The sequence below is a fragment of the Aristolochia californica genome, unplaced genomic scaffold, assembly GCF_029961685.1.
Source record: "Aristolochia californica isolate CCGP_79_NKW_82.1479 unplaced genomic scaffold, dmAriCali1.0.hap1 SCAF_1, whole genome shotgun sequence".
NCBI lineage: Eukaryota > Viridiplantae > Streptophyta > Magnoliopsida > Piperales > Aristolochiaceae > Aristolochia > Aristolochia californica.
Window position 1 is genome coordinate 7327814 of NW_027181770.1, and position 27056 is coordinate 7354869.

The window sequence follows — 27056 nt, forward strand, 5'->3', positions numbered from 1 at the left end:
TTCCCGCTTTGCTTCTTATAGCTCCCTCTTGCATTTCTACTAGGGCTCCCCGCTACTTATGACCCTCATGGATTCCTTCTCCTAGTTTTTATGTTATTCTCCGTCTTTCCTTGCGTCTTACTCTCTTGCGGGGCTTAGTGTCGTGGAAGAAATGGCTGCGCTTAGTGCCGTTTCTATGTGCCCCTGCAGTCTTTCATGTCGATCAAAAACTAGAAAGTTTTTCCTTTCATACTCCCTTGGAACTTCTAACATTACAGGTTCTCATATTTTCGTCCGTTTCTCTGCTTTATCCTTTTCTAATTTTCTTTTTTATTGTTATAATTAACATTCTGTGTTTGAATTTCCGTGAAAGGTTTCGATGTTTGTCTTGGGTATTGAGTGTAAAATGTTGTTAGTACGAAGTTGAGTTAAATGCGTATTGTGTTTGAGGTTCAACTTAACCGACCGTCGTTCAAGTTACGTCATACTCTGTGTTGGTTTACATGTTTATGAACTACTAATTGGAGCATATTAGTTTATGGGGAGTGAGCAATGATAATTCTGAGCATATTAGTTAATGGGTAGTGAGGAATGTCTATTTTTTTAATCAGAAATGAAAATTCTTTTTTTCATCTTTTCTCCTCAATCTAAACTTCTATTAAATTTTTATATTTTACTGATAAAGACATGTATTCCTGAAAAAAATAACTTGGATGAGGTTTTGTGTTAGTGTCATGCATGCAGTGACCCTATTTTTTGTTGCATCAACAGCTGTTTCTGGTGTTCCTGTTCCTGTAGCATCTTAATTTATGATCTTCTTGGTGCTGGAACTGTTGTGACTGGTATTGCTATGCATTTTCTTAAAGGTTGTTTCAGTCATCTCGAAAGTGGCTATTTTTTAGAAATCCACAAACATGTCTTGACAACCAAAGGGTGTTCACTGGCTTAATATGCTACTTAACCAACATTTGTCGAGGTACTGAACAGGAACCTAGATCGATCCAGTGGATTTTTTAATGTTCAGTGTATTATTGAGGTTATGCTTACTTTGGGCCTGCTTTGGCAGCACACTTGCCATAGAAGAGTTTGAGAATCTTTTTGTTTGGGAGTGTATCCTCTCTGAATGTACTGTATGTCAGTTTCGTCATCTTTGTTAGTCAAGAAAGTCATCCAGCTTAATCTCAAATTGTGATAATTGTTTATTTATGTATACCCTAACAATGAACACAATTGTTATAGGTACACATGGGTCAAAAGTACCTCGCAAAAGATCTGGAATTTTGGAAGGTGCCGGAAGAAGTATGGAGGATTCAGTGAAGCGTAAAATGGAGCTGTTCTATGAAGGATCAGATGGGCCACCTCTCCGAGTTCTTCCTATCGGTGGGCTTGGTGAGATTGGGATGAATTGCATGCTTGTTGGACATAAGGATCGCTATATTCTGATAGATGCTGGCGTCATGTTTCCAGAGTGAGTCTTGATACTTGCTGGTGCTGTTTGGCATATAAAAATAACTATAGCTTTAATTCTTATGATGTAACATCTGTCTATTTTGCACTTGCATTTGGTTTATCTATCAAATTCATATTTCCCTTTTAGTTACTTCTTATATGAAGCGGTAATCAGATGTCACAATGGAAAGCCCTGTAAATGATTGCATCTATAACTTTTGATTTTGGAAAAATGTTAAATGGATCTCCATCTTTTGTTGATCCTTCCTTGTATATGTTTCAGCTATGATGAACTTGGTGTCCAGAAAATTATACCTGATATAACATTCATCAAAAGATGGAGTCATAAAATTGAAGCAGTTATTATAACGCATGGGCATGAAGATCACATTGGTGCGTTGCCTTGGGTAAAGTTTTCTTTCCACTTGTTCTAACCATGCATCTTAATTTTAGTTTACAAAGATCTGTATTGGTGAAATTAGCATCCTAAGTGTTTATCCTGTTTCTCATCTGTGAGCTGACATACAGATTGTGCTCTTGTCTAGGTCATCCCTGCATTGGATTCTAATACTCCCATATTTGCTTCATCCTTCACCATGGAGGTACTGCTTTAGGTGTTCTCCTTTTCATTCTTTTGATGACAAAGAGCATTGCCTTATAAGGAAAAGAAAATGACAAAAAAATTATAAGGTTAAGGAACCCACTTGTTTTTGAGGTCTATAATTTCTGAAAATGTCATATGCATTGGGAGTATCTGTGTGGTTATTGCCACCATGACATCAACTTAGTAAACTTTACTTTCTCTGATTGCCTATTTGTATCCTGGCATTTGTTGCGGAAAGGTGACAATCCATTGTTATTTTGTTACAGCTGATTAAAAAGCGGTTGAAGGAGTTTGGAATTTTTGTTCAGTCTAGGCTTAAAGTGTTTAGAATCAGGAAGACGTTCCTTGCTGGGCCATTTGAAGTTGAACCAATCAGAGTCACCCATTCTATTCCTGACTGCTGTGGATTGGTGCTTCGCTGCAGTGATGGCACAATTCTTCACACTGGGGACTGGAAGGTGAGTCATACTTTATATTTTTAGTCCTATCATTCTGTTATAAATATCATTAGTGTATCATGCCTATTGCAGATTGATGAGTCACCATTGGATGGAAAAATGTTCGATCGTGAAGTTTTAGAACAACTCTCAAAAGAAGGGGTTACATTGGTAAGTCCTGGGGGTTGAGCTTGTTATCTGCCTACAATTTCTTTGGTTTCCTCATCTCTTAGTAGGTTCTATGAGGAAGGAGAAAACTCACACTTACAAGAATTTTTTTTGTTTTGGGATATATTTAGACTAACATAAGCGTTCCAACTTTGGTGCAACATGATGGTCATTGTCTTTTACATCAATTTTATTCAGTACTTTTCTTTGGTGAAAAATTGTGTAATTTTTTTCTTCTTGTTAATTTTTCTGTAGGCTTATGTTATTTTCTTTCTAGTATCAGTTATTTTTATTGAAAGTTATAGTAACTTTCTTGCAGATGATGAGTGACTCAACAAATGTACTTTCACCTGGAAGATCTGTTAGTGAAAAGGTTGTTGCTGATGCACTGTTGCATCATATTTCTGCTGTTAAAGGAAGGGTGATAACCACTCAATTTGCATCTAACATTCATCGTCTAGGAAGTGTTAAGGCTGCAGCTGATTTAACTGGCCGAAAGTTGGTGAGTGTTAATTAATCTATAAGCAATTGATTTGGGTATTTGCTGAGGTTTCTTTTTTATCTTTTGCCATTTGTGTTAGGTGTTTGTTGGTATGTCATTAAGAACATACCTGGATGCTGCTTGGAAGGATGGAAAGGCACCGATAGATCCATCTACTCTGGTATGACATATGAATTAGTGACACAATTCTGATATGATATGCATCCGTACTTGGAAATTTTCCTTACTTTTTTTTGCCATTTTGAGCCTCAATTAGTTTCAGCACCTTTCCAACATTTCTCTTGACTAGAACAATGATGATTGTATGTAATGATATGATGTGGGCCCCAGGGCAGTGTGACATATTTTTCTTTTGTGTAGGTGAAAGTGGAAGATATTGATGCTTATGCCCAAAAAGATTTGCTGATAGTCACAACAGGCTCACAGGTTGGTTAATTTGAAGTGATGATCACATTTTTTGAGTCACTATTTTATTCTGTGGTATTGTGTCAGGCAGAACCACGAGCTGCTCTGAACCTTGCTTCATATGGTAGTAGTCACTCCCTTAAGCTGAGCAAGGACGATGTTATTTTATATTCTGCCAAGGTAATTTCTGATTGAATGTTGCTACCATTATTTTCTCTAGCTCTTCTATTCCTATGTAACGTTTGGACAATCTACTCGTCTCTAGTCAAAGTTGATAACTGGCATTGTGGTCTTTTATTTGGTAGGTGATTCCTGGAAATGAGAACAGGGTAATGAAAATGTTTAACCGCATTGCAGAGCTTGGCCCTACAATTGTAATGGGTAAGAATGAAGGGCTTCACACATCTGGTCATGCTTATCGTGGGGAACTGGTAAGTTGGCGCTTTGTTTCAGCATGGTTTTAGTTCTCGTCTAAGGAACCATTTTCAGAACTATTGCTTTTATCTCTAAGGGCTTGCCAGGATTAGCAATAGTGCAATCTCTTGCAAGTTTCATCAGAAAACGAGTCCCTATTCTAATCTGATCAGGAACATGTAAATATTAGTGTGCTATAAGATGTCAGTCGGAAGAAATGATTATATTATTGATGATGGCAGCTTACCATTAAACAATATGTAATAACTTTCAAAATCATTTCATTGTACACATTTGATCCACTTGAAATACGTCAGGCAACATAAGAATATGTGCTTCATTCATGTTACTCATTGCATCATTTGAGCTGTTTCAAATTGAAACTATTGGCAGTTAATCATTCTGTAGATATCTTTCCTTCCACAAACCCTTCTAGAGCTTCAGAATATGCAAAATTATTTTTAATGAATATGCAGTTTTCTTTGTATTTTTAGAACATGAAAATGTTAAAAAAGAAAAAGAAAAAGAAGTGCTTGATATTTTTGTCAATTAAGTCTTTTTGCTTACCTTTCTGTTTCTTGTCTGAAATACGTTTGCTTTGTGTTGGATACTTTCCTGATATGTGAATCTATTTTGAAGGAGGAGGTGCTTAAAATAGTGAAGCCACAACATTTTTTACCCATCCATGGTGAGCTTCTTTTTCTTAAAGAGCATGAACTACTTGGAAAGTCGACTGGCATCCACCATACAACTGTAAGTTTTGGTTGTTTTCTTCTGGTTTATAGAAATTTGTGTCCAGTGGCTTAATGCAATAGATTTGGTGTTCATTTTTATTTTTTATATTATTAAGAATTTTCTCTCCATTTTGTGAGTTTTCATATACTCATCTCAATCTTGTCATTCTAGAAGTGTGTAAAAAATAAGAGAAAGTGATTAAATAAAGGAGAAAGAGGGAAGAAAAAAGTGAGAAAGAAGTTTCTGAAGTGCTGTAGTGTGTGACATACCTTTCTATGGTCAAATTTCGACCTCCATTTTTGGTAAATAGGTCACTTAAGTGAAAACTTAGTACAATAACATAAATGCCCCTCTAGACTCAATTACTTATATCTCCTAGTGTATACATCATATAAACCTGAAAATTGAACCCAATGTACATCATAAAGAGATGAATGTTTTCCTACACCCAAAAGGGTTAAAACAAGTATTTGAAATACCCAAAATATCCTTAACACTAACAACTTTAACACTCCCTCAAACTAGAGCATATATATCTAGATTCCAAGCTTGTTACAAAAATTCCTATGATCTTGTTTTCCCAAAGCTTAGATGGAAAAATCACCAAGTTGATCTGTTGTCTTGACATAGGGACTGACCATGGCTCCACTAATCACTGCTATACGTTTAGCTCTTTCATGAAATATTGGATTGTTTGCAATGAACATGGTGGCTTGATTAGCATTGTACATCATTGTAACCTCTTTAGCTGGAAAGCCCAATTCTTTCAACATAGATTACACCCACAAAAGTTCACTGAGTGAATGAGCCATCACTCCATACTCAACCTCTGCACTTGAACGAGCAACTACATTCTACTTCTTACTCTTTCAACTCATTAAGTTACTTCCCACATACACATAATCTCCAGATGTTGATTTTCTATCCAACTTGGACTCAATGTAATCAACGTTTGATTGTCCTATAATCTGTAGATGATTGTGTGGCTCATAAAATAGTCATTTTTCTAGTGCACTTTTCAAGTGTCTCAATATTCGCAAGGTAGCTTCTAAATGAGTTTTTCTTAGGTGTTCCATAAACTGACCATGCTTACCGTAAAGGCTATATTAAACCTGATCACTCTAGTATAAATAAGCTTGCATAATAACCTCCAATACTATCTCTAAGCTTGCCATTGTCCTCCTCATGAAGATTATGATTAACCTCTATTGGAGTCTCCACAGGTTTAGCTCCTAACAACTCATACTCATGTAGTATATTAGTGACATATTTTCTTTGGGTCAGAACAATCCCTGCTTTGCTTCTTGCTACTTTAATCCCACTAAAATATTTAAGTTTTTTCCTAGATCCTTGGTCTGAAAATGATGCACTAGATACCTTTTCACCTTGTCAGTGCCATTTTTGTCACTATCTGATAGAACTATGTCATCAATGTATACAATCAAAACCACAATTCCAGAAGACCACTTCAACACATAAAGAATGATCACAATGACTCATCTGAAAGGTTAATGATATCTCAATATTGCTTAACTTATCAAACCAAACTCTAGGGCTTTGTTTGAGACCATAAAGAGCGTTAAGCAACCTGCATACTTTTCCTATTTTCCCTTGAGTAACATACCCCGAAAGTTGCTCCATATAGATCTCTTTAGCCAAATCTCCGTACAGAATGGCATTTGATAGCCAATTGGTGTAACAGCCAACCTTGATTAACGACAATAGACATCAAAATGCAAATAGAAGATACTCGAGCAGCAGAAGAGAAAGTCTCAAAGACATCCACCCAATAAATTTGTGTATCCGTTTGCCAGAAACTTGGCCTTATACCTCTCAATTGAACCATCAACTTTGTATTTTACCGTGTACTTCCAATGACAACTTACTATGGTTGCACCTGACGGTGGCTTGCTCAAAGTCCTAAGTTCCTCTATCAGTTAAGGCTTCCATCTTAGCATCCATGGCCTATTTCCAAATAGGTGATAACAATGCTTCTTGCACAGATGAAGGAATAGAGTAGGAGGATAAGTAGGGGTCACACCAAACCGAGCCGATTCACGAATAGCTCGAACTCGGCTCGGCATTGACATCGGCTCAGTTCGGTTTGAATAATCCCGATCTCGAATTTGATTTGAGATCGGCTTTTTGACTTGTTTAAGTAAACGAGCCGAGCTCGAATGAACGGTGGTTCAGTTCACAAGCTCGCGAACCGGCTCGTTTACTTAAACGAGCGGCCAAGTGGGACCGTGACGGGAGTGCGGGAATCTGGAGGGAGGGACCGATTTATTCGGCCTTCTACTTCGGGTCTTCGAGCTTCCCCTAGAGAGGCTTTTTGTCAACACGAGAGAGGAGGGCACATCTTTGGATTCTGCAATGTGATTTTGGGTATGATGGCAAGCCTTGGCACCTTGGGTATGAAGATTATGAGTAGGCGGGGATGAGGCAGTGTTCGGGAACAACTCCTGCAACGATTTCTTTGAATCGGGTTTTTGAACACCTTCTCGCTCGTACTCGACATTGACGATCAGGTTTTCCTTGGCTTTTTGCTCCTGTGGTGGCGGAGACCAGATGGTAGCGGCAGAAAGTATGGAAATGAAAAGTGAAACAACCAATTTTTCCATTCGTTTCTTTGTTTGAAGGTTAGAACCAGACTGAGGGCAGTCAAGGTGAATATCGTAGCTTCCCTCAATTGCTGCCATGTATCTAGTGAGGCAACACGTAGTCTGAAACGTGTCATTAAAGAGCTCATTTTGGTGCGAGGAAATACGAGAATCAGAGGAACTGGAGGAGTGGAACTGAGATTGTCTAAGTGTGGGTGATGAGAAAGCGAGGGCTGAGACTGTCATCGTCTGATGGAGTGGGAGGAATGAAAAAGTGGAGAAGTGGGGCTGCTTTCTGTGGGTTTGTGTGAGTCACGTGCCTCGTGCAGTCTTCCTTCTCGGTGCCGTGCAAGAGGCAAGGGGACAAGCTGCAACGGGACCCATTTGATTGACATTGGACAGACTTTGATTTACGTAGCCAATAGGACCTATGTCACGAAATGGCAATACTGACTTTTTTCTAAAATTAATATATAGTTTACTAAATTTTAATTAAATAAAATTTCAAAAATATTAGGGACACGAAATGCATTCTATTGGTTCTTGGAGATTACTAAATCCTCTTCATGTTTAATAAGAAAAACAAAAGTGTTTTGCGTTGGCTTTTGTTTTCTTGACTAATAGCTAGGTGTATTGTAAATTGTAATATCATTTGGCCTTCAATTATCCACTTTTAAAAATATTTTAGTTGATGCCCTTCGATTTCTTTAGGCTTTGCGCTTGCATTCATTTTAGCCTTTATGACTAGTTTGTGTTTCCTTTGATATTGTTATTTTATTACTGAACAAAGTTTATTCATAATTTTATGTATTTATAAATAATTTTATGTAGAGTGTATAGGCAATTTTAAATTAAGTTTATGTATAGTATTTATGTACAATTTTATGTAGCATAAGTTTATGAATAATTTTTTTGATATGTATTTTATGTAAAGTTTTAAATGTAAGTTGGAGCTCGAACCCGGCTTGAGCTCGAGTTCGAAATATCTAAATCAAACCCAGTTCGAACATATGCAGGTTCGAGCTGGGCTCGACTCGATGCCACCGCTGAGGATATGGATAATGCAAATGATTTAAAGGACTCTGACAAGTGAGCAAAAGACATAAATTTGGAGATCTGATGCTCGGTACCTTTTTGAGTATAAGTACGAATTCCTTTTTGAAGGGACTTAGGGAAATGTAAATCACTTACCTTAGGAGCAGTAGACGCATCTATTCCTCCTCTCTACACAAAGGGAGATACTAGTAGCTGATGCTTTTGAGGGGGATGGTCTGAGCCTGCATCCCAGAAGGGGTCTCTCTAACACGGAGGCTTTGGAAGCAAGCCGTTTGATGGATTCTTTAAATTCTGTCAGAATTAGACCTTCCGAGGCAGACAAGTTCATTTGATGGCTGGACAAAAGCAGCACCTTCTCAGTATCATCTGCATACAAATATATTAATGGTTGGGATTCGACTCAAAGGGAGCATGAGATAAACTTTGTATGGCGTCTTTGTGCACCGCCAAAGATAAAATTCTTCATATAGTGCGCTTGCCAAAGTAAGATTCTCATGGCAGACGTGCTTAGAAGAAGAGGTCACTCATCTATCGACCCCCTCCGTCCTTTTTGCAACACAGAGGTTGAAACCACCAGTCACACTCTGCTACAGTGCTCCTTCTCGTGGAATGTGTGGACTTCCATTCTCTGGAAGTTGGGGCTGCAATTTTGTATGTCAGTTGATCTGATTTCCTTTAGCAAGTCGTTCATGGGCTATCCCCCTTCTTGGTCTCGAAAAAGTGATGATCTCCTCCTGTGCTAGTTTCGTTCCGTGGGGGCTTTGCAATGAACGCAACTGAAAGCGTTTCGATGCAAAAAGTGAATCAATGGTAAGAGTCATGGACCTTGGCTTCTGACTAAGAATCCTTTTTCCTCCTTCGAGGGTACCTCTATTCATGAAAACTAGAGCAATTTGGCAAATATGCACATTGGGACCAAGGTCCAAGTCATGCAGGTGTGGACTCCTCTTGAAGCCGGTTGCCTAAAATTGAATTTTGATGGTTCTTCTCTCGGCAATCTTGGGATCGCTGGTTTTGGGGGAGTTATTTTGGATCCATCCGGCAATCAGTGATTCTCTTATGCCGACCCATTAGGCATTTCCAACTCAACGTCAGTTGAGCTCCATGGCCTCAATGGGATTCGCGTTTTCAGAGACACTTGCAGTGGCTCCCTTCATATTGAAAGAGACTCAAAGGTGATCATTGGCTGGTGCGAGTGTGCTTCCCCTCCCCCTTGGCACCATTGGGACATCTTTCGGGAGATTCTAGAAATTGCCTCACTTTTCTCTTGTATTTGGTCTCACATCCCAAGATCTGCAAATTCGGCAGCAGATGTGTTTGCCAAGCAAGGAGCGACTCTACAATCTCTTGTTTTTAGGGATTTGCTCCTTCCTTTGTAATTTTTCTCTTGTTAATATAAATACATTTTTTCAAAAAAAAAAAAAAAAAAAAGAGTTGTAGACGCAGAAGGCACTGGCACAGGCGGGAGAGAGTGCCTTGGGAGCTTTAGACTTGAAAGTTGTCCAACTCTATATTACCTACAAATGCTTGGCTCGCACCAAAATGTTTTCGGGGACTAGCAAATCATTTGAAACATCCTCTATATGAAGCGGGGCAACAACATCAAGACCTGTAAGAACAATATCAAATTCAACGGACTATGAAAAGAACGAAACCTTTCAAAAAAGGAAGCATCCGCTGAGACATGTTTTCTTTGTAGAGGGACAATAACACTTATACCCCTTTTGAGAACCTGGGTGCTGAAGAAAAGCACATTTAATTGCTCTGGCAGACAATTTATGAGTTGAAGGACCAAGAATATGAATATAGAAAACAGACCCAAATACACGAGGGCAGAGAGGAAACAATTCATTATCAGGCTTGAGGACTCTAAATGATATTTGTCCACCAAGTACAAAGGAAGCATCGTATTAATTAAGAAACATGTTGTGAGAATTGCAATGCCCCAATAGACCTTCATTTGGATCATTATACTGTGTACAACCTAAAGTAAGTGGCGATTTTTCTTTCAGAAACTCCATTCTACTGAAGTGTATACATGCATGAAGATTGGAGAAGAGTACCATGAGTAGTACAAAAGAAACGATTTTACTGTTTGTGAACTTGAGCCCATTATCAGTATGGAAAACACGAATTAAAATGCAAAGTTGATTCTTTGTTTCATTATAAATTTGAGGAATAAATAAACAATTCCATGCTTGTCCCGAAGTAGATACACCCATTTAGACCTACTATAATCATCAATAAAAGAAACAAAACACTGATAACCAAAAAGGATAGGAACCTGATATGGACCCCATTCATTTGAATGAACTAACTCAAATAAACTCTTGACTACATTGTGGACAAGAAGGAAAATTGGCTCTATGGTATTTTCTCAGTTGATACGAATCATATTGAAAAGACAAGGTGGATGGTAAGTCGGGAAACAACTATCTGAGCTTCTCTGGAGATGGATGTCCTAGCCTCAAGTGCCAGTGGAAGGAGGAGTCAACTTTTTGTAGTGCTGAGGATGAGGAATTTATGGAATCTTCCAAGTAATAGAGGTCTCTGCTCTCATGCCTTGAACCAATCTTCTTCCTTGTCTGAATGTCCTGAAAGACACGATAAGTAGGAAAAAAGGTTACGAAGCACTATAAGGACTTTGTAAGTTGAATCACAAACAATAAATTAATTGGGAATTTAGGAACCAATAAAACAAATTCTAGGGATAAGGAGGAGGTAAGTTGAACTATACCAACACCATCAACAGAGGAAAGAGAACTATTTGCTAATGTTACATTTTTAAATTGTAAGGAATAATTAAGAGATTAAAACACTAAAGACGTACCTAGGGGTGGCATCGAATGGAGCCGAGCTCGAACCTGCCTATGTTCAAGTTGGGCTTGATTTAAATATTTAGAACTCGAGCTCGAGCCGAGCCTTGCCTTGAGCCTAAAATAACAGAGGAAAGAGAACTATTTGCTAATGTTACATTTTTAAATTGTAAGGAATAATTAAGAGATTAAAACACTAAAGACGTACCTAGGGGTGGCATCGAATCGAGCCGAGCTCGAACCTGCCTATGTTCAAGTTGGGCTTGATTTAAATATTTAGAACTCGAGCTCGAGCCGAGCCGAGCCTTGAGCCTAAAATTGTAATTGAGGTTGAGCCCAATAATTTTAACCGAGTGCGAGCTCCAACATACATTTAAAACTTTGCAAAAAATACATGTCAAATAATTTGTATATAAAATTATGCATACATTTTACATAAAAATTGGGCATGTCCTCTACTTAAAATTGGACATAACCTATGTACATAATACCTGCATAAAATTGGGCATGTGTCGGGGGAGAGGTAGGTCTGGTTGGCTAATAATCCACATTGATTTGTTGCTAAAGTGTACAGAATAAATGACTCCAATCAGTAGATAAGGGGTAACCTACCCTGGTGACAAGTATCTTATTTAAATTTTCCTGTCACTAAAAGCTAAGGGGTGTTTCAGTTGAAGAGAAAACAACTATTTAGAACAGAAAGGCATCTTAAGTTAGATTAATCAGCAAAAGAAAGGAAAAAATAATTTAGTTTGATATAGGAAAATAGACTGGCTCTAGTTTTTGAATTGCAGATTTTATGGAGGGGATGATGTAGTGTTAGATATAAATAGAACTCTAAAACCACCATTAAAACTAAAAAAAGTGGCTATAATTCATAGAAAAATAAGGGGTGATCTGACCTGCGGGGTGCTCGTTTGCCCTCCTTTAGTCACTAGCTTGGTTTCGAAAGGCTCTGCTCACCTCTAGCTCTAGTCGACGCTATAATGGCCGTAACTGCTCTCTTAACCAGCACCTCTTCTCTATCTAGCCGAGATTGCGGGGTAATAGTAGAGATTGCGGAACCAGCACCTCTAGCCGAGAGAGAAAAAGGGGAGAGAGGGGGGCAGTTGAGCTTCCTTCTGTCATGTAACTTTTCAACAAGCTGCTCACCTCCGTAATTTGTTCCTTGGTTACAAAAAATCGATTGACGATGAAGAACTAAGAGATTGAGGAAGAAATCGTAGAAATAGAGGATGAAATCGAATAAAAACGAAAAGTTACCCAAAGGGCCAGATTGCAGACCTCTTCTTTCTTTGTTTAGGCTTGGGAAAGATCCAGTCGAGGGAACTTCGCATTGCCATCAGTGATTTCCTTACGATTTTCATCTGATTTTTCTGAGCCTCTCGAATCTCTAATTCGCTACTCCCTGAAATCGAAGAACAGAAAGTCGAAGAGAGGAAAGGAAGGTTTGCCGAAAATATTAGGGCTCGGGCCCAAAATTGCTCGTTAAGTAATGAGCTCGGCTCACTAGCCTGAACCTCATCTCGAACTCGGTTCAAGTTCAGGATTTTTCAAGCCGATCTCGAGCTGTTCGCGAACTAGCTCGTTTTGATGCCACCCCTAGACGTACCTACCATGTGTGTAGGTGTGCCAAAGTCAATGACCCAAAGAGAAATTGTACCCACATGGAATGCAGACATACCTAAACTAGCTATATAATAGCTACGACAATAGGAATCATGGATGATGAGGTAGTAGTTTACTGGGCCATCATTGAGTTAGCTACCGAAGCTTGTTAGGTGCATCAAGAAGAATGCCAAAAGTACTAGTAGTTGAGGCTTTCCCATCTTCTATAACACTTGAATTAGCCTCAATAGGCTTATCATACTTATCCCAACATTTGTCTGAGTAGTAATTGTTATGCTCACAATGAGCACATTTCCTCTTGCTACTACCTTCACCACGACCTTACCATGGCTAGAGACATCTCTGCCTTGACCATGACCACCTCGTCCACGCCTGTTGGTGGTTTCTGAGTGATATTGTGCTTGTTGGAAAGGAAGTGCGGCTGCCGCTGTATCTTTTTTAGAAGGAACCCACTATCACTTCAGCCTGACTGACTCGATTAAATACCTTGGTGAGAGATGGTACACCAGTTGCTAAAAGAATCTAAGTTCAAACGGCATCATACTTTGAGCCCAAACCATCTAGAAATTTAGCAACATACAACTCACCTCTTTGCTTCCAAAGTTAAATTTCATTTGTATTAATTGGGTGATAAATTTCAATCTCTTGTAGAATCCCTTACAGTTCATTGAAATAGTCCTTTATAGGTCTGTCACCTCTCTTCAAGGCAAACAACTGAGAGTATAATTGATATCCTCTTGACAAATTGCTCTGTTGAGCATACAAGGATTCAAGGACAGTCCAAATTTGCTTGGAAGTCTCACAATTCATGAACTATTTAAATTTTATATCTATACTATTGGTCACCAGGTCATAACTTAACTGTCCTTTGCTTCCCAATAGTGTGTAAGTGTTTGTGGAGAATCATTCCTCAGATGGCTTTCCTCTTGGCTTTCAAGTAAATTTTTAAGGATCCGGCCTAACTCAAATAATTTGCACCACTCGGTTTCTATCTAGTAATAATAATTGTATGTTTCCCTTCTGAGTATACTCTTTTCATTGAGGAGATATGATTACTACTCAGGGCGCATTAAATAACACACAAAATATAATTCAACAATGAAATTCAACCAAAAATCAATAAAAAAATATACCCAATAGCTGTGCATATTGTGTGGGCCCCACATGGGATGAAAATTTAGGGTATCCAAAAACACAACTGATATGATTGCACTGTTATTATACTGTAATCCAAGTGAATAAATCGTAGAAGATATCAATCAGCGGTGACATCAGCCCTGATGATGATGATGCAGACATACTCCAAGTTTGAAAGGCTTGTGCATGCACAAGATTGGGATAGAGAACCAAAACAATCCTCTAAGGGCAACGGGAAACACATAAAGCTGTTCAATTGACTGTACAAGTCATCAACCCTAGGGTTATTGTACAAGTAAAAGGAAAAAGGTCTAACATTTACCTTTAGTCAGCAGCATTTTTGTGAAATCCCTCTTATGGAGAATTTGCAAACTTGAGAATGAGAAGATTATTGTTAAAGTCTCACAACAATTAGATCGATTGATCTGATACCATATAAAAAATAAGAGAAATTGAGAAAATAAAGGAGAAAGAGAGAAGAAAAAGGTGAGAGAAGAAAAAAGTGAGAAAAGAAAATCCTGTGGTGCTGCAGTGTACGTCACATTTCTCTGAGGTCAAAATTCGATCTCCCTCTTTTTAAAATTGGTCACTTAAGTTGAAAAACTTAGTACAATAACATAAATGCCCCTCTAGACTCAATTACTGATATCTCCTAGTATGTACATCATATAAACCTAAATATGGAACCCAATGTATATAATTAATAGACAAATACTCTATTAGCCTTAGAGGGTAAAAACAAGTATGTAAAATACCCAAAATCCCTTTGACACTAACAAATTTAACAAAGTGCATAAAAGAAAAATATAGATTAACATGATTGGCAATGAATTACATCAGCATGGTAATTTACTCTTGAAACGGTTACAGAGTTTGTGCCTTCTGCTATTTTGTTATGTATTGCTACTTGATGTTTGATGTAATTTATCTGGACTTCATATCACACATGGCAGGTGATAAAGAATGGAGAAATGCTTGGAGTTTCACATCTCAGAAATAGAAGAGTTCTGTCAAATGGTTTTGCAGTTCTAGGGAAAGAAAGTTTACAAGTAAATCACCTCTATTATCTTTCTTTAGTTAATTCGAGATGGTCTTTTAAGAAACTTTTCATATCTTTGAGTCGATGACAGCTAATGTACAATGATGGGGATAAAGCATTTGGCACTTCTGCAGAACTTTGCATAGAAGAGAGGCTGAGAATAGCAACAGATGGGATTATTGTTATCAGGTATATGCCTTGTTTTTCTGCTTATGTCAAACTTTTCTTTTTATGACAAATTGATATTTTTCTTCTTCCAACAGTATGGAAATTATGCGCCCTCAAACTCTTAATGGTTCCTCTCACACATCCCTCAAAGGAAAAATAAAAATTACCACACGTTGCCTATGGCTGGACAAAGGCAAGCTTCTGGATGCCCTATATAAAGCTGCACATGCAGCTCTATCAAGCTTCCCTGTAAACTGCCCCTTAAATCACATGGAGAGAACTGTGTCAGAAGTGTTGAGGAAATTGGTTAGGAAATATAGTTGTAAAAGACCCGAAGTCATTGCAGTTGCTGTGGAGAACACAGCTAGTGTGCTTACTGATGAATTGAAGGCTAGGTTATCTGGAAAGACTGATTTTGGTTCTACGCTACGTGCTACAAATAAGTTGGATGGTTCTCACCAGATGAAGAAAAAATCAATGAAGAAGTGTGAGGACAAAGCAGGAGAAGAATCTAGAGGTATAAACTCCACTTTGCTGCCAACTTTATTCTTCCAATGTTGAGTTCTGCAGTTTTGCTTGTGAAAATTCTCCATGTAAGAAGTAGAAATTATTGTTTCTTTTATTGCAAAAAACCAGTGCTCCTTGGTTGCACATGGCATTGCATATTCTGTTGCCATGCAAACTGTATGTGCATTCGAAGTGTCGGACTTAAAAACAGGATTTATTGTTATTATTATAAAAGTAGTAATAAGAATAATAACAACAATAATAGTAATAATAATAGTTATTATAAATAATAGGTCAGGACTTTTAAACTTTCAAGTTTATTGCTAAAAAAATAAATATGAAAATGTTGATGTTACATATTTGAAAAATTTTCAGAAGTCAATAGAATTCTCAAATAAAAGAACTTTTGGAAGGAAAATGTCGCAACATTGTTTCTTAGTAAGTTATTTTGGGTTGGAAATTCTCTCCTCTGGTGTGAAATGGTGGAGGATGTGTTAGATCCTAAGAATACATTTATTTAGTGGTACTATTTTGGTTTCTGTATTTGCCTTTGACAACTTGGATCTCTTCCATCCTCAAATAGAAGGCACATTTTCCATTAATAAGTTTGGGATTTTCAAAACTCAAAGTAGATTCAGTGACTTGTTATCACTGACACCCTCTCTCACATCCAGGACCAAAAAAACAGAGGTAAACAGGCCTGGACATGGAGCACATGGACTGGGTGCAAAACACTTCTCCTACTAACACCTCCTGTATCTTTGAAATCCATTATAATAGACATATAAATAGGTCTGCATGAAAACATGAACAAGGCATAGAACAGAAAAAAAAATTGCACATGGTGTAACTACCATAAATTGGGTCAGTTTCATTCTAAAATCCTTAGATAATTTGAGGAGGTTACTTCCCAAATCCAGAATCTTCCAAACTGTCTGTAGAAGACAATTTTTGTATACCACATATTTCTGCTCATGTGCATTCCATTTCGCGATCTTATTTCTTTTCTTTTTTTTTGAAAATGTTGAGATGCTTTTTATGAAACTATGCTTGTTAGCATCAGAGGGTACAAGAATTGATTTCGTGATCTTTCTTGGAAACTCTAATTGTTGCTAGCGACAATCTATTAATGGTAGGAGCTTTTTTCTTTAATTAGTAAGTCATATTTGTTCACTTTTTGTGTGTATAGGCAACGATTTTCAGTTATTAACAGAGGAGGATTACACCACCACAAATTCTTATGCAGAGGCTCCATCATCATTAGATTCAGCTCTCTCGCTTACTGGGTCAGCAAAAGATGGGAATGGAGCTGTCCTGGAAAAACATCTAAAACTGACTGCAAGTGAGAACGGAAGCAGCAGTGATGATGAAGCTGCCGAGTCACGAAAACCTGTACAGACATCATCCAAGTCTGCAAAGAGAAGCGAGTGGAAGTCTGAAGAGGTGAAGAAATTAATAGAGTTACGAGGTGAACTGGATAGCAGATTTCAGGTAGTGAAAGGACGTATGGTCCTATGGGAAGAGATATCTGTGAAAATGCTGAAGTATGGGATAAGTCGAAGTCCTGCCCAGTGCAAATCTTTGTGGGCTTCACAAATTAAAAAATATGAGGTTGTGCACTTCGCTGCTCTACATTTATTTGCATGATTTCTCATATTTCTCATTCAATTTGGTTTAAAAATTGCTAGCTCTTTTATTATTATTATTGTTATTATTATCTATGAAAATTAGTTGGTAATATTTGTTACATACATTTGCGAGGGCGCAGGAGAGTAAAGCTGGCAAGAGAGGCAAGGAAGCCTGGCCTTATTATGATGACGTGAATAAGATCTTGGGTGGTCATCAGGAAATGTCCAAATGAACAGAAAGAAGACTAACATAACTAAAACACCTTGAAAGAGGTTTTTTGGTGGAGTTCAAAAGATTGAATCGGAATTTTGAGTGCCTGTGGATGTCGTTGACAGAGTCTCGAAGAAAAGGGTGCAGCCATTGGAGTGTGTCATGTTGAATGGAATTAACGTTATTTTATTCTTAATGAACCATTATATCATAGTAAAATTATTTATGTTATGATTCTATTTCCAATTTATTTGATTATTTGTTGTATTGTTTGATTTTTTTATTTGAAAAAAATGGAAGAAGGTTAGCCTGATTTTAGTATACCATTCATGGATAATTCAATTGCCCTAATAAACAGAGAGAGTTGTAAGTAGGGTGTTGTCATTATTTTTAGTCTTCATCAGTCTAATGTAATTGTTTTGCATGTTATCTTACCACAATTTCTCCTGGTTCATTAGTTTTTTTTTAATTTTTTAATTAATATTTTATCATGTGGTTCTTGTAATTTGATCCAACAGTGGCAAATGTTGTAGTTTAGTAATAAAACAGGGGCAGTATTGCGGAGTCATCATTTCTGGTGACAGAGAGAACAAAGAACCCTGCTCTCGTCTTTCCAAAACCCTCTCTCTCCCTTCGAGTAACGTCCCTTCTCCCTCCCAGTGGAAACTTACCCGGGTGTAGAAACTCCGCTGCCATGGCCGGACTCTGCCACCTCCGCAGGCCTGCTTCCTCTGCGGTTAGAGCGATCCGCCTTGGCCTATCCCCTAGCCGATCCTTCGCAGCCGCTGCGCGTCAGTACGATTGCGCCTATGACTACGATTTCGAAGAGGAGGAGCGCATGCGCGGTCCTTCGGATCGGCTTCGACTAGGGCCGAGGGCGGATGCCTGCGGGTCCATTCCTTCCCGGGGCGTACAGTGGGTTCTTATCGGCACTCCGGGAGCACAGAAACACGTCTGCGCTCAGGGGCTAGCGGAGCTATTAGAAGTTCCGCATATTTCTATGGGGACTCTCGTTCGCCAGGAGCTTAATCCTCGATCTTCTCTCTATAAGAAGGTATTAGTGCACTCCCTATCTCCATTCTTACTTTTCTTTGATTTTTGAATAGCTTCTAGTTCTACCTTTTCAGATCATTTTCCTTAAAAACTATTCCCCCCTAATTGGTTGGTTTGTCCGATGCTCAAGGAGAGAAATTCTTTTGCTATTACTCTCTTCTTGTCAGAATTTGTGTTTTATTTTTAGCATTTGGCATTTACACCTTGACTTTGCATAATTGATGCGACTTAGCCGTGTCACCCCTTTTTATCATCTGCCTCTAATTTCATTTACTGCTCTTGTTTTCTTCCCAAATTTATTTTATCTGTGCTTCTTAGAGATGGTGTGGGATATTGTCTATGCAGTTTTTCTATGGAAGTTCTTCTACTATGCAATTTCTAACTACATTTCCACCTTTTTTTGGGAGTTTCTCCTCTGCCTATGTAAACGGGCGTCTCTTGTTTTATACCGGAGGAGTTCTTTGGTATTTCTTGTTACCCTCCTCCGAATCGGCTGTGATCTTTCATATCGTACTCAATATGTCCAGTGGCACCCTCTTCTTCCATAACTGTTTGATTACCAGTATTTATAATCTCCACTTTTCTTATGTAGATTAGTTCTTTAAAAGAAAAAGGCTGCAAATAAAATATTTGCTGAATTTGTACGTTGAGCTTGCGTTTTTGTGCTTGTCAACATATCATGATGGCAATTTTTTTCTCAAATCATCGTTATCTTCCCATTTTTACCAGATTGCAAGTGCAGTGAATAACGGGAAGCTTGTCCCAGAAGACGTAATCTTTGGACTGTTGTCCAAGAGGCTCGAAGAAGGGTCCTATAGAGGCGAAACGGGATTCATTCTGGATGGAATTCCTCGAACCAGGGTTCAAGCTGTAAGTTCGAATTGATCAGATGGCTGATTTTGAGATGCAGTGTTACGAAAGTAGTGATTGCTTGTATTGTCGTCTTTGCAGGAGATACTTGATCAGATTGCTGATATTGATCTTGTGGTGAACTTGAAGTGTGAGGAATGTATGTTTAGCGGTGGTGTATGTGGGCATTCCTTCAGCATGGGTGCTCTCAACCCATCCTCTCACCTGAAGCCCTCTGCTGTGTTTTCGGAAGAGCAAGTTGCTGTGAGGGAGAAACTCCGAATCCACGCTGAACAGGTATTTTGTCAATTGTCAAACAGAAAATACTCTTTCTCGAGGAGAAACTTGTTTTTTTCATTGCAAGTCCACGCTCAGAAAGTATTTCATTTGGGAACTCCTGTTTTTCGATTGAAGAAGACGCCTTATCCCGTACTTGGTTTTCTTTTCAGAGCAAGCCGTTGGAAGATTACTACAGGAAGCAGAGGAAACTCCTGGACTTCAAGGTGGCAGGGGCGCCCGGCGAAACCTGGCAAGGCCTGCTTCGTGCTTTGCACCTCCAGCACATGGAGGCTGGTTCCTCTTCGCAGAAGTTGACAGCGTGATGATGCATTATTGTATTCCCGTGTATAGTTTGTTGTAATCATACGCACCGAAGGCTCATTGTTGGTCTTCCGAGCTTCTGTTGCATGTAAGCGATTTTGAGAAAGCTAGTTTTGATGGGATTTTTTATAATGAAACGAAATGGAGATGGATCCGTTTCTTACCACTCTCAGGTTCATATTTTAGGGCAAATGAATTTCTAACAACTTCACCATCAAATTGATAGCCACTTATAACAATAAAAGGTAAGATCACAAATTCAGATTTAGGGTTGCATGTGACATGTAGATCAATGGAGTATATACTATAAGACCAAAATTGCCAAAAGCAAACGCATTATACGTTACACAAGTGCATATAAATGAGAATGTGTATGATAAAATGTTATCAAAATATGTACAGCTAGCCTATTCCCCATCCCTCCATACCTCTCGGAGGAGGTGAAATCGGACTGCACTGCTGCTGCTGTTGCTGTTTTGTTTTGCTTTCAAATCCCCTGGTGTCGAAGTGGGAGACTGCTGACCATAAATAATAATGGATTTTAAGGGCATGTCCGATTCCTCAAGTTCATCATCACTAGTCTGACCTCTACGGAGCACTGATGACCCACTCCTCCTCAACTCTGACTGGCTTCCGGTATCTCCTATAATACTCGAGACAATCGCTGTTAATGGTGGCACATAGACAATCGGAGTTGCACTGCATGGAAAATGTCTAATTGACTCGCCCTCGCCCTCAGCCTCTAGGTGATCCTGCTACAGTTTGAACATTGAACCATTTGAGTAAAGAAACTAAGAGAGAGAGAGAGAGAGAGAGAGAGAGAAAGAGAACCTCTGCCTCCAGCTCCACAAGCAAATTTTCTGGGATGGGGTCTGGACAGAACTCGTCAGGGACAAATGTATTGAGAACCCGCTTGAGCAAGAGTGCACCAAATGAAGGACAAACCTTCCAGATAATTGACAAAATCAAATTTTAAGATCAATTTTGACAAAAAAAAAAAAAAAAAAAGTGACTAGTTCAGTGATTAGTAAAGAGCACTTGAAAGGAGTAGCTCTGGTGGCAAACCTCTTTTCTGATGGAGCTGTCAAACAGCAGATCCTTCGGGAGCATCAATAGGTCACTCAAGGCATTAAGGAGACGGAATGATTTAAGAGCAGTTGATGGATCCTCTCTGCCGTCATTTTTATTCTTGCCATGAGGAGAGTCATCCGCATCCAATCCAAACAAGTCAGTCAACCATCTGGACCAGTTCCCCACCTGGACGGTTAAAGATGCAAGAGTGCATCAATCAGGTGCATGTGCTGAATACACATTTAGTATAATACAGAGACTACTCTGAGACAAGAAGATGACAAGCATACAGCATTCTTTAGCAGTGCACCAGCACCAAAGCTCGTTCTTCCTGCTGGGATAGGAAGAACCTTAGGATTGCTGATTGGATCAGAGACTGGGTCTGTTGGAATCTGATCATCTGATTCACGCAGAATCGCATTGAACATAGCAACATCCAACCTGGCTACACATTGTTCCATGACCTGTACAGAATTCAAATTCACATAGTTTATAATGATGCAAAAACATTAAAAACATAACTCATACATGAGATAAGAATATTCCCACACATACCAATTTGGCTAGCACGGGCAAGCAGCCACATTCATGACCAGCTGCTCTAACTGGACAAATTCTTTCACAGGCATCCTTAAAAGCTCTCTTCCAGAGATTAATAGAGAAAATGTCCTGCTGTTGATTACCTACACTAGATTTCCTAAAAACACCTTTCATTGAAGGCAAGCCTCTTTTTTGTGCACTTTCATCTCCAATGACTGACTGCATATGAGGAGTCAAAGTCTGAAAAGGGCAGCAAACAAGCAGTTGAGGTAAACAATTTTTAAGTAACATAAAATGTTTTCATAAATGAACAGTTAAAAGGTTAACCTGCCACCACACAGATTCAATGATACGAGAGAACATCCATGTTTCAATCTTTTCCAATGCACTGATAAATGTTTGTGGGTCTTCCCACTTCTCCAACTCTTGAGAAAAAAGTTTCTGGCCTTTCTTATGGGGAGTTGATTCCTTCCATGCCGGTGAGGAAGATTCCTCCCCTCTACTCCTACCACTACCATCCTCTTTGAGATAAGATCCAGCAGAAAGAGGAAGAGATGAGGCCCCTGAGACCTCAGTAATAATCGCTCTCAGAACAAGTGAATTTGACAACCAGAAAGTCAACCTACATCCCAGAATTCAATCAGCTTACGTAAAATCAATAAATAGAAGACCAAAGAAATGTTTTTTTTTTTTTTGAAGAAGGTGCTGGGGATGTTTAAGAGAGAAAACAACTCATATACATAGTTCAAAATCAGAGAGTAAAGAGAGATGGGCATAAGGTATGACTACCTTGGGACATCAGTACCACATGCTTTTGCCACGAAAACTAAACCTGAGACAGCACTTTTAGCTGCGCTTGCTCTCCTTTCTCTTGAAAGGTGTTTAGAAGCATGAATATACAACCTTGAAAGGCGTCGGGCTGGAGCATGCACCTTCTGAGCAGAACTTCCATGCTCTGCAACTATAGAATAAATGCTGAGCTCGAGGGAAGCAACTTCTCTCAACTCCGCCTCAAGTGATTGAATCTTATGCTCTAATTTTTGGATTTTGGCATCAGAAGGGGTGTTTTGCATCTCTCTGTGGATCCTGTTAATTTTATCTGATCCAAGCCTCTTACTTGGCCAGTCAACTTTCGTCCTATCAGTCAACAAATTTTTAGAGTAATTGTATGCCTCTCCAACCATATCATTTTCATTTACTTCCACAAAATTCAAGTTTTTAAGTCGATCATTGCTGAAAGTATTGCTCTTTACATTGAGACTTCTACGGCTCAATGTGAGTGGATCACCACCAGTTGTAGCTGTCCTTCTGAGCCGATTGATAGGAGTAACTTCATCTGTTTCTAGTGTAGCAAGAGAAGAATTATCAGGGGATGTACTACTTAGTAATTTCTCTCCTGCATATTTTGTATCAACATGAGGGTCATCAAGCTCTTCAATATCCATTTGACGCATATTACTATTCATCGCCAGCTGTACTCCATTTGATGATAAAGTATAGTAATGTGCAACATGAGGATTCCCATTTGAGGTTTTGACTCCACCTTTATCACTACTAGTTCCATTTTCTTCTGCTGCAGGGGATCTGTGATTTTCCTTAGCTCCCTTACTGCTACCATCAGTCTTTCTGTCAAGCTCTAGCATCGGATCACTGCTGCTATCATGATAGGTGGGTAAGCTTCCCTCAGGAAATTTACTTACAAAAGAACCATCATTTGCTTGTTGCCTTGAATTAGACGATAAATCTGATGATGGTGGCTGAGACAAGTTCAGGTCAGCAGCACTAGATGCTGGTCTCATCACTGTTTCTGTGATTACCTGTTCTGGGATCAATTCACTTGCCCTTTTGTTGCCTGCTTTACCCTCAATTGCTCCAGTTGAATTCTGTGAGAAAGAGAGGAACAAAGAAGAGTAGCTGTAAATTAAAAAACTGTTGACTGTTCAACTAATCTAGAAATGTAACTAATAAAGAGAAATACTCATTAACACGCAAAACCTAGGTTGAATGGTGAAGATAGGGAAGAATCAAACAAGTGATAACAAGCAGTGGTGGTATAAATTTTCAGATTTTGAATCTAATTATGAAGTTGGTACAGTAGTGTAAGCAAATAATGGCAGCCTCATAGAGTAGTCTTATGTGAATAGTTCAGAAATAGAATGATAACCAGGGTCCACTTGAATGTACAAGGAGCAAAATGCGGTTGCATTTTAGATCCGTCAATAACCATAGCAAAGACCAGTAGGCAAACCCATAATAGTAAATTTACATGTTGATTGATAAGTAATGGTATATGCCACAAACAGTCAAAGTGAATTTTCACATGATTAACATAGAAGTTCATTGCAGCTTCTTAGTGTGGTTGAGTTTCAAGGGTATTAGAGTCTTTATAATATGAGGGCATATTTGTAATGTACATGTATCTTTATGAGATTAATAAAAGAGAATTAGGGGAAATTCACCCCTAACCAGGACTGCACGATACACAGTCTTTCCCTCCCACTTCTTGGCTTCTTCTCTCTATCTTGAGACCTGTCTTGAATGGAAGTCTTCAAAATTTTGCTTGAGGAATCATGATCCTCTGCATCACAAAACACCCACTACTTTCAAGGACAATAATTACAGTTTTCAACTTCAAACCAAAAAAAGAAAAAAGAAATCATTGCAGGGTGTTTGTTCTCCAAAGCACAGGCCACACTCAAAAGATATTCATGCCAATAAATAAAAAACAATAATATCAGAAATCAATTTCAGTATGTATAGCCATAATATATATTGAATTTGAAGACAAACGAATAACTAATGGCAATGATGAAGATAAATTAAACAAAGGAACTACGTACTCCTTCTGGGATCTTGCTAACATCTACAGTATCACTTTTGAATGGGGAACTTCCACTAGCATCAAAAGTCGATGATGACATAGTCAGAGATGAGTGAGATGACACATCATCATCTGTAAATGACGCAATTTCAGCTTCCTCCTCAGCATACTCTTCATTCATCAAAGCAGAAATTGACTCCTTGGCTTCCTTGTCCAAAGTTGATTCTTCTGACAAATTCTCTGGTGATGAAGAGCCATTCCTCGTCTTCTCAAGTGGTTGGATTTTCCCAAAAAGAACAGGTTGAGTTGTGTTTCTGTAGCTTCTCTTGCAATTCATTGGAAAGCTAAAGCTTACAGGTTCTTTGAGGATACCATATTCAGCAAGATCAATTGTGACATTTCCTAACAACTGTCCTCTTGCAATTTTATCCCGACGTGGTTCGTACAAGTTTAACTCCAGATAATTCCTCTGATATGTACTCGGCTCCCCACCTCTTGCAGGTACTTCTCGAGACAATGTGATGGCAAGATTTATAGACTCATTGAATTCAATTTTCCCTTCCCCCACTACAGACCCGAGAGTGGGAGCAACTGGGCCCAAAGTACCCGAATTCTTTTCTCCATTTTCCCACTGTAGGATTACAGTGCGAAGAGATCTCAAAGACTGAGAAGGCGGCCATGGTTTAATTTCATATATGTGGATGACATAGTCGATTTGAACGGAAGTACCCTTGCGATTCCTTGTTCTCAGCCCAAGAACCATCACTAGAGATCTGGAGAATACCGAAGGTGGATCTTCGGAAATGAGCCTGATTACGCTTAACTAAACAGCATCTGCCACGACGAAGAAGACATTGCGAAAAGTCTGAGAACTCAATATCAAAACAAAATTGACGAAAACAGACGAATGAATAGAAAAGGAAGAAAAGAAAAAACCAAACATAAATAGATACTAATGGTAATCCATCGACCGTCGATTCAACAAAGAGGAGAACTTTAGAAATAAGCATATTGAGCCGTTGGGCTTCTATCAACCTGTTTAACAGGAAAATAAAATAAAGCTGCAAAAATGGTTTTCATCTTGGTAATCAAAATAAGCAGTTAACTCCTTCAGAAATCAGTACGAGGTCACCCAAAATGAAGTTAGAGAAGGACGCATAACTACAATGGCATCATCTCACGATCACATTTACATCTCTTCCGACGGGAAAAAAGAGGTAAAACATAGAAGTGGCAGATGACCATCAATTCAGCTAAATAAAATCAGTTGGTACTGAAAATTTAATCTGTCCTCTGGAAGAGGTACTGAAGAATGAACAATAAATACGCAAATGAATAAAACACAAAATCGACAGAGGCATTGAGCCCGAATTAAAAAACTTACGGAAAAAAAAAAAGTCATGAAAATGAAGTCATCCAAAAACACAAAAATCAAATCTCGAAACATCAAAATGCAAAAGGGTAAAGAAATCGGGATTTTAAGAAAACCAAATCGTCTCCAAACCGAAAGTTAACAACAGCAGCAACAATAAGCCAAACCTCCCCCAAAACAGCTCTGCAGACACTTGAACATCTAAACTCTAGAAACGTTTTCGAGATGAAGCAGAACCAGAAGATACAACAAACCAGCATCGAACGAGACTTACCAAACAGGATTTTCAAAGCGAGCAGTCTTCGCAGATACTAAAACGAAAAATGCAGCAAGCAAGGAATGAGATTTGAGATGTCATCGATTTCCGCCATGGCTTAGGAAACTGAAGTCGTCAAGAGAGAGAGAGAGAGAGAGAAAGTGAGGGAATATCTGAAAAAGTGCACCACAGAAAGCAATTTTTTTAATCATTTTTAGAGAGAATTAGGGAAATACACCAGCTAGTGTGCGATATTAGTCCTCGTCGTAGTATACGACCAGAGACAATGTGATGGCGACTCGCACAGCTCCCTTCTGGTGTCGCCTCTTGTTCATTCCAATAAATTTAAAAAGAAAAATTGAAGCTTTTGTCTTCTCTGGATCTATAATTTTCCGTTTGGCGGATGAATCCGCCGACATCACGTCTCCGTAGTGGATTTCCGTCAAAACAGAAAACACTCTTCTGTCTTCCACGGTGCCGCGAGATATTGGCTGCCGTACGTTCCGTTAGTGGGTCCCATGAGGGGTCTCATCGTCCCGCGAAAACTCTTAAGCAGAAATAAGAGTGATTAGTAGGGTTTTGTGAAGGACTGGTGGCTTCGATGAATTAATAGTTTAAAAGTTCAGAAAAATTAGAATGATTCCACAATACTTTCAAGTTTAAAAACCCAAAAGTTAGAACAAATAACAAGAGAAAAGAAAAAAGAAAGTTGAGGAGTCCACATCGTCTCGTTGAAATTGATTGCAAGGGTGGAAACGGGAATCTTGCATAGCATTTCGTATTTTATTGAATGTTGATGATGATGATCGTTTCCATGCTACTCCTGCTCATTTCCAAGTTGGGAGTCCGATCTCTCTCAGAGCTGGTAAGCGGCTGCGCTGTTGAATTCTGAACATCCATTTCCATCGTCTCTATTGCTTATTTGCTTTATCTTGGAGGAACAATAACGTCCCATCTGCTGCAAATTGATATCATTCTGGTATACGGCCGGTGGAGAAAACTGTTAAGAT

At 38.8% G+C, this 27056-nt stretch overlaps 3 protein-coding genes across 5 annotated transcripts; 2 read left to right on the forward strand and 1 right to left on the reverse strand.

Moving 5' to 3' along the window:
- The first annotated feature begins 53 nt into the window (after window positions 1-53).
- On the forward strand, window positions 54-17797 carry LOC137944344 (ribonuclease J-like). The gene is made up of 17 exons (XM_068790006.1): window positions 54-257; window positions 1219-1447; window positions 1712-1835; window positions 1974-2030; window positions 2299-2490; window positions 2563-2640; window positions 2957-3139; window positions 3219-3299; window positions 3500-3565; window positions 3632-3724; window positions 3850-3975; window positions 4598-4711; window positions 14885-14980; window positions 15062-15159; window positions 15234-15655; window positions 16835-17256; window positions 17414-17797. The coding sequence occupies exons 1-17, from the start codon at window positions 152-154 to the stop codon at window positions 17504-17506; spliced, it is 2580 nt and encodes an 859-aa protein (XP_068646107.1). The 5' UTR covers window positions 54-151; the 3' UTR covers window positions 17507-17797.
- A 259-nt stretch (window positions 17798-18056) lies between these two features.
- On the forward strand, window positions 18057-20130 carry LOC137958142 (probable adenylate kinase 7, mitochondrial). Its single transcript, XM_068805248.1, has 4 exons — window positions 18057-18538; window positions 19267-19407; window positions 19489-19683; window positions 19836-20130. The coding sequence occupies exons 1-4, from the start codon at window positions 18179-18181 to the stop codon at window positions 19986-19988; spliced, it is 849 nt and encodes a 282-aa protein (XP_068661349.1). The 5' UTR covers window positions 18057-18178; the 3' UTR covers window positions 19989-20130.
- A 72-nt stretch (window positions 20131-20202) lies between these two features.
- Window positions 20203-26213, reverse strand: LOC137944364 (uncharacterized). 3 transcript variants are annotated; one of them, XM_068790029.1, is made up of 9 exons: window positions 26065-26213; window positions 24438-25252; window positions 22387-23480; window positions 21925-22219; window positions 21613-21837; window positions 21348-21521; window positions 21052-21243; window positions 20818-20931; window positions 20203-20741 (listed from the first exon to the last, which is right to left on the reverse strand). In XM_068790029.1, the coding sequence occupies exons 2-9, from the start codon at window positions 25179-25181 to the stop codon at window positions 20394-20396; spliced, it is 3186 nt and encodes a 1061-aa protein (XP_068646130.1). In that variant the 5' UTR covers window positions 25182-25252; window positions 26065-26213; the 3' UTR covers window positions 20203-20393. The 3 variants fall into 3 exon arrangements, with proteins under 3 accessions (XP_068646130.1, XP_068646138.1, XP_068646146.1); XM_068790037.1 differs by having other exon boundaries at window positions 20204-20738; window positions 26065-26211; XM_068790045.1 differs by lacking the exons at window positions 24438-25252; window positions 26065-26213 and adding an exon at window positions 24057-24150 and having other exon boundaries at window positions 20204-20741.
- Between the last annotated feature and the right edge of the window lie 843 nt (window positions 26214-27056).

Coding starts and splice junctions, on each gene's coding strand:
- LOC137944344 (XM_068790006.1), top strand. CDS start 152: ATGGCTGCGCTTAGTGCCGTTTCTATGTGCCCCTGCAGTCTTTCATGT. Junction 3,300..3,499: donor CGATAGATCCATCTACTCTG/GTATGACATATG, acceptor TCTTTTGTGTAG/GTGAAAGTGGAAGATATTGA. Junction 15,656..16,834: donor AGCAGGAGAAGAATCTAGAG/GTATAAACTCCA, acceptor TTGTGTGTATAG/GCAACGATTTTCAGTTATTA.
- LOC137958142 (XM_068805248.1), top strand. CDS start 18,179: ATGGCCGGACTCTGCCACCTCCGCAGGCCTGCTTCCTCTGCGGTTAGA. Junction 19,408..19,488: donor CTCGAACCAGGGTTCAAGCT/GTAAGTTCGAAT, acceptor TCGTCTTTGCAG/GAGATACTTGATCAGATTGC. Junction 19,684..19,835: donor TCCGAATCCACGCTGAACAG/GTATTTTGTCAA, acceptor TTTTCTTTTCAG/AGCAAGCCGTTGGAAGATTA.
- LOC137944364 (XM_068790029.1), bottom strand. CDS start 25,181: ATGGTTCTTGGGCTGAGAACAAGGAATCGCAAGGGTACTTCCGTTCAA. Junction 21,838..21,924: donor TTGAATCTGTGTGGTGGCAG/GTTAACCTTTTA, acceptor TGCCCTTTTCAG/ACTTTGACTCCTCATATGCA. Junction 21,522..21,612: donor TGCCCGTGCTAGCCAAATTG/GTATGTGTGGGA, acceptor AATTCTGTACAG/GTCATGGAACAATGTGTAGC.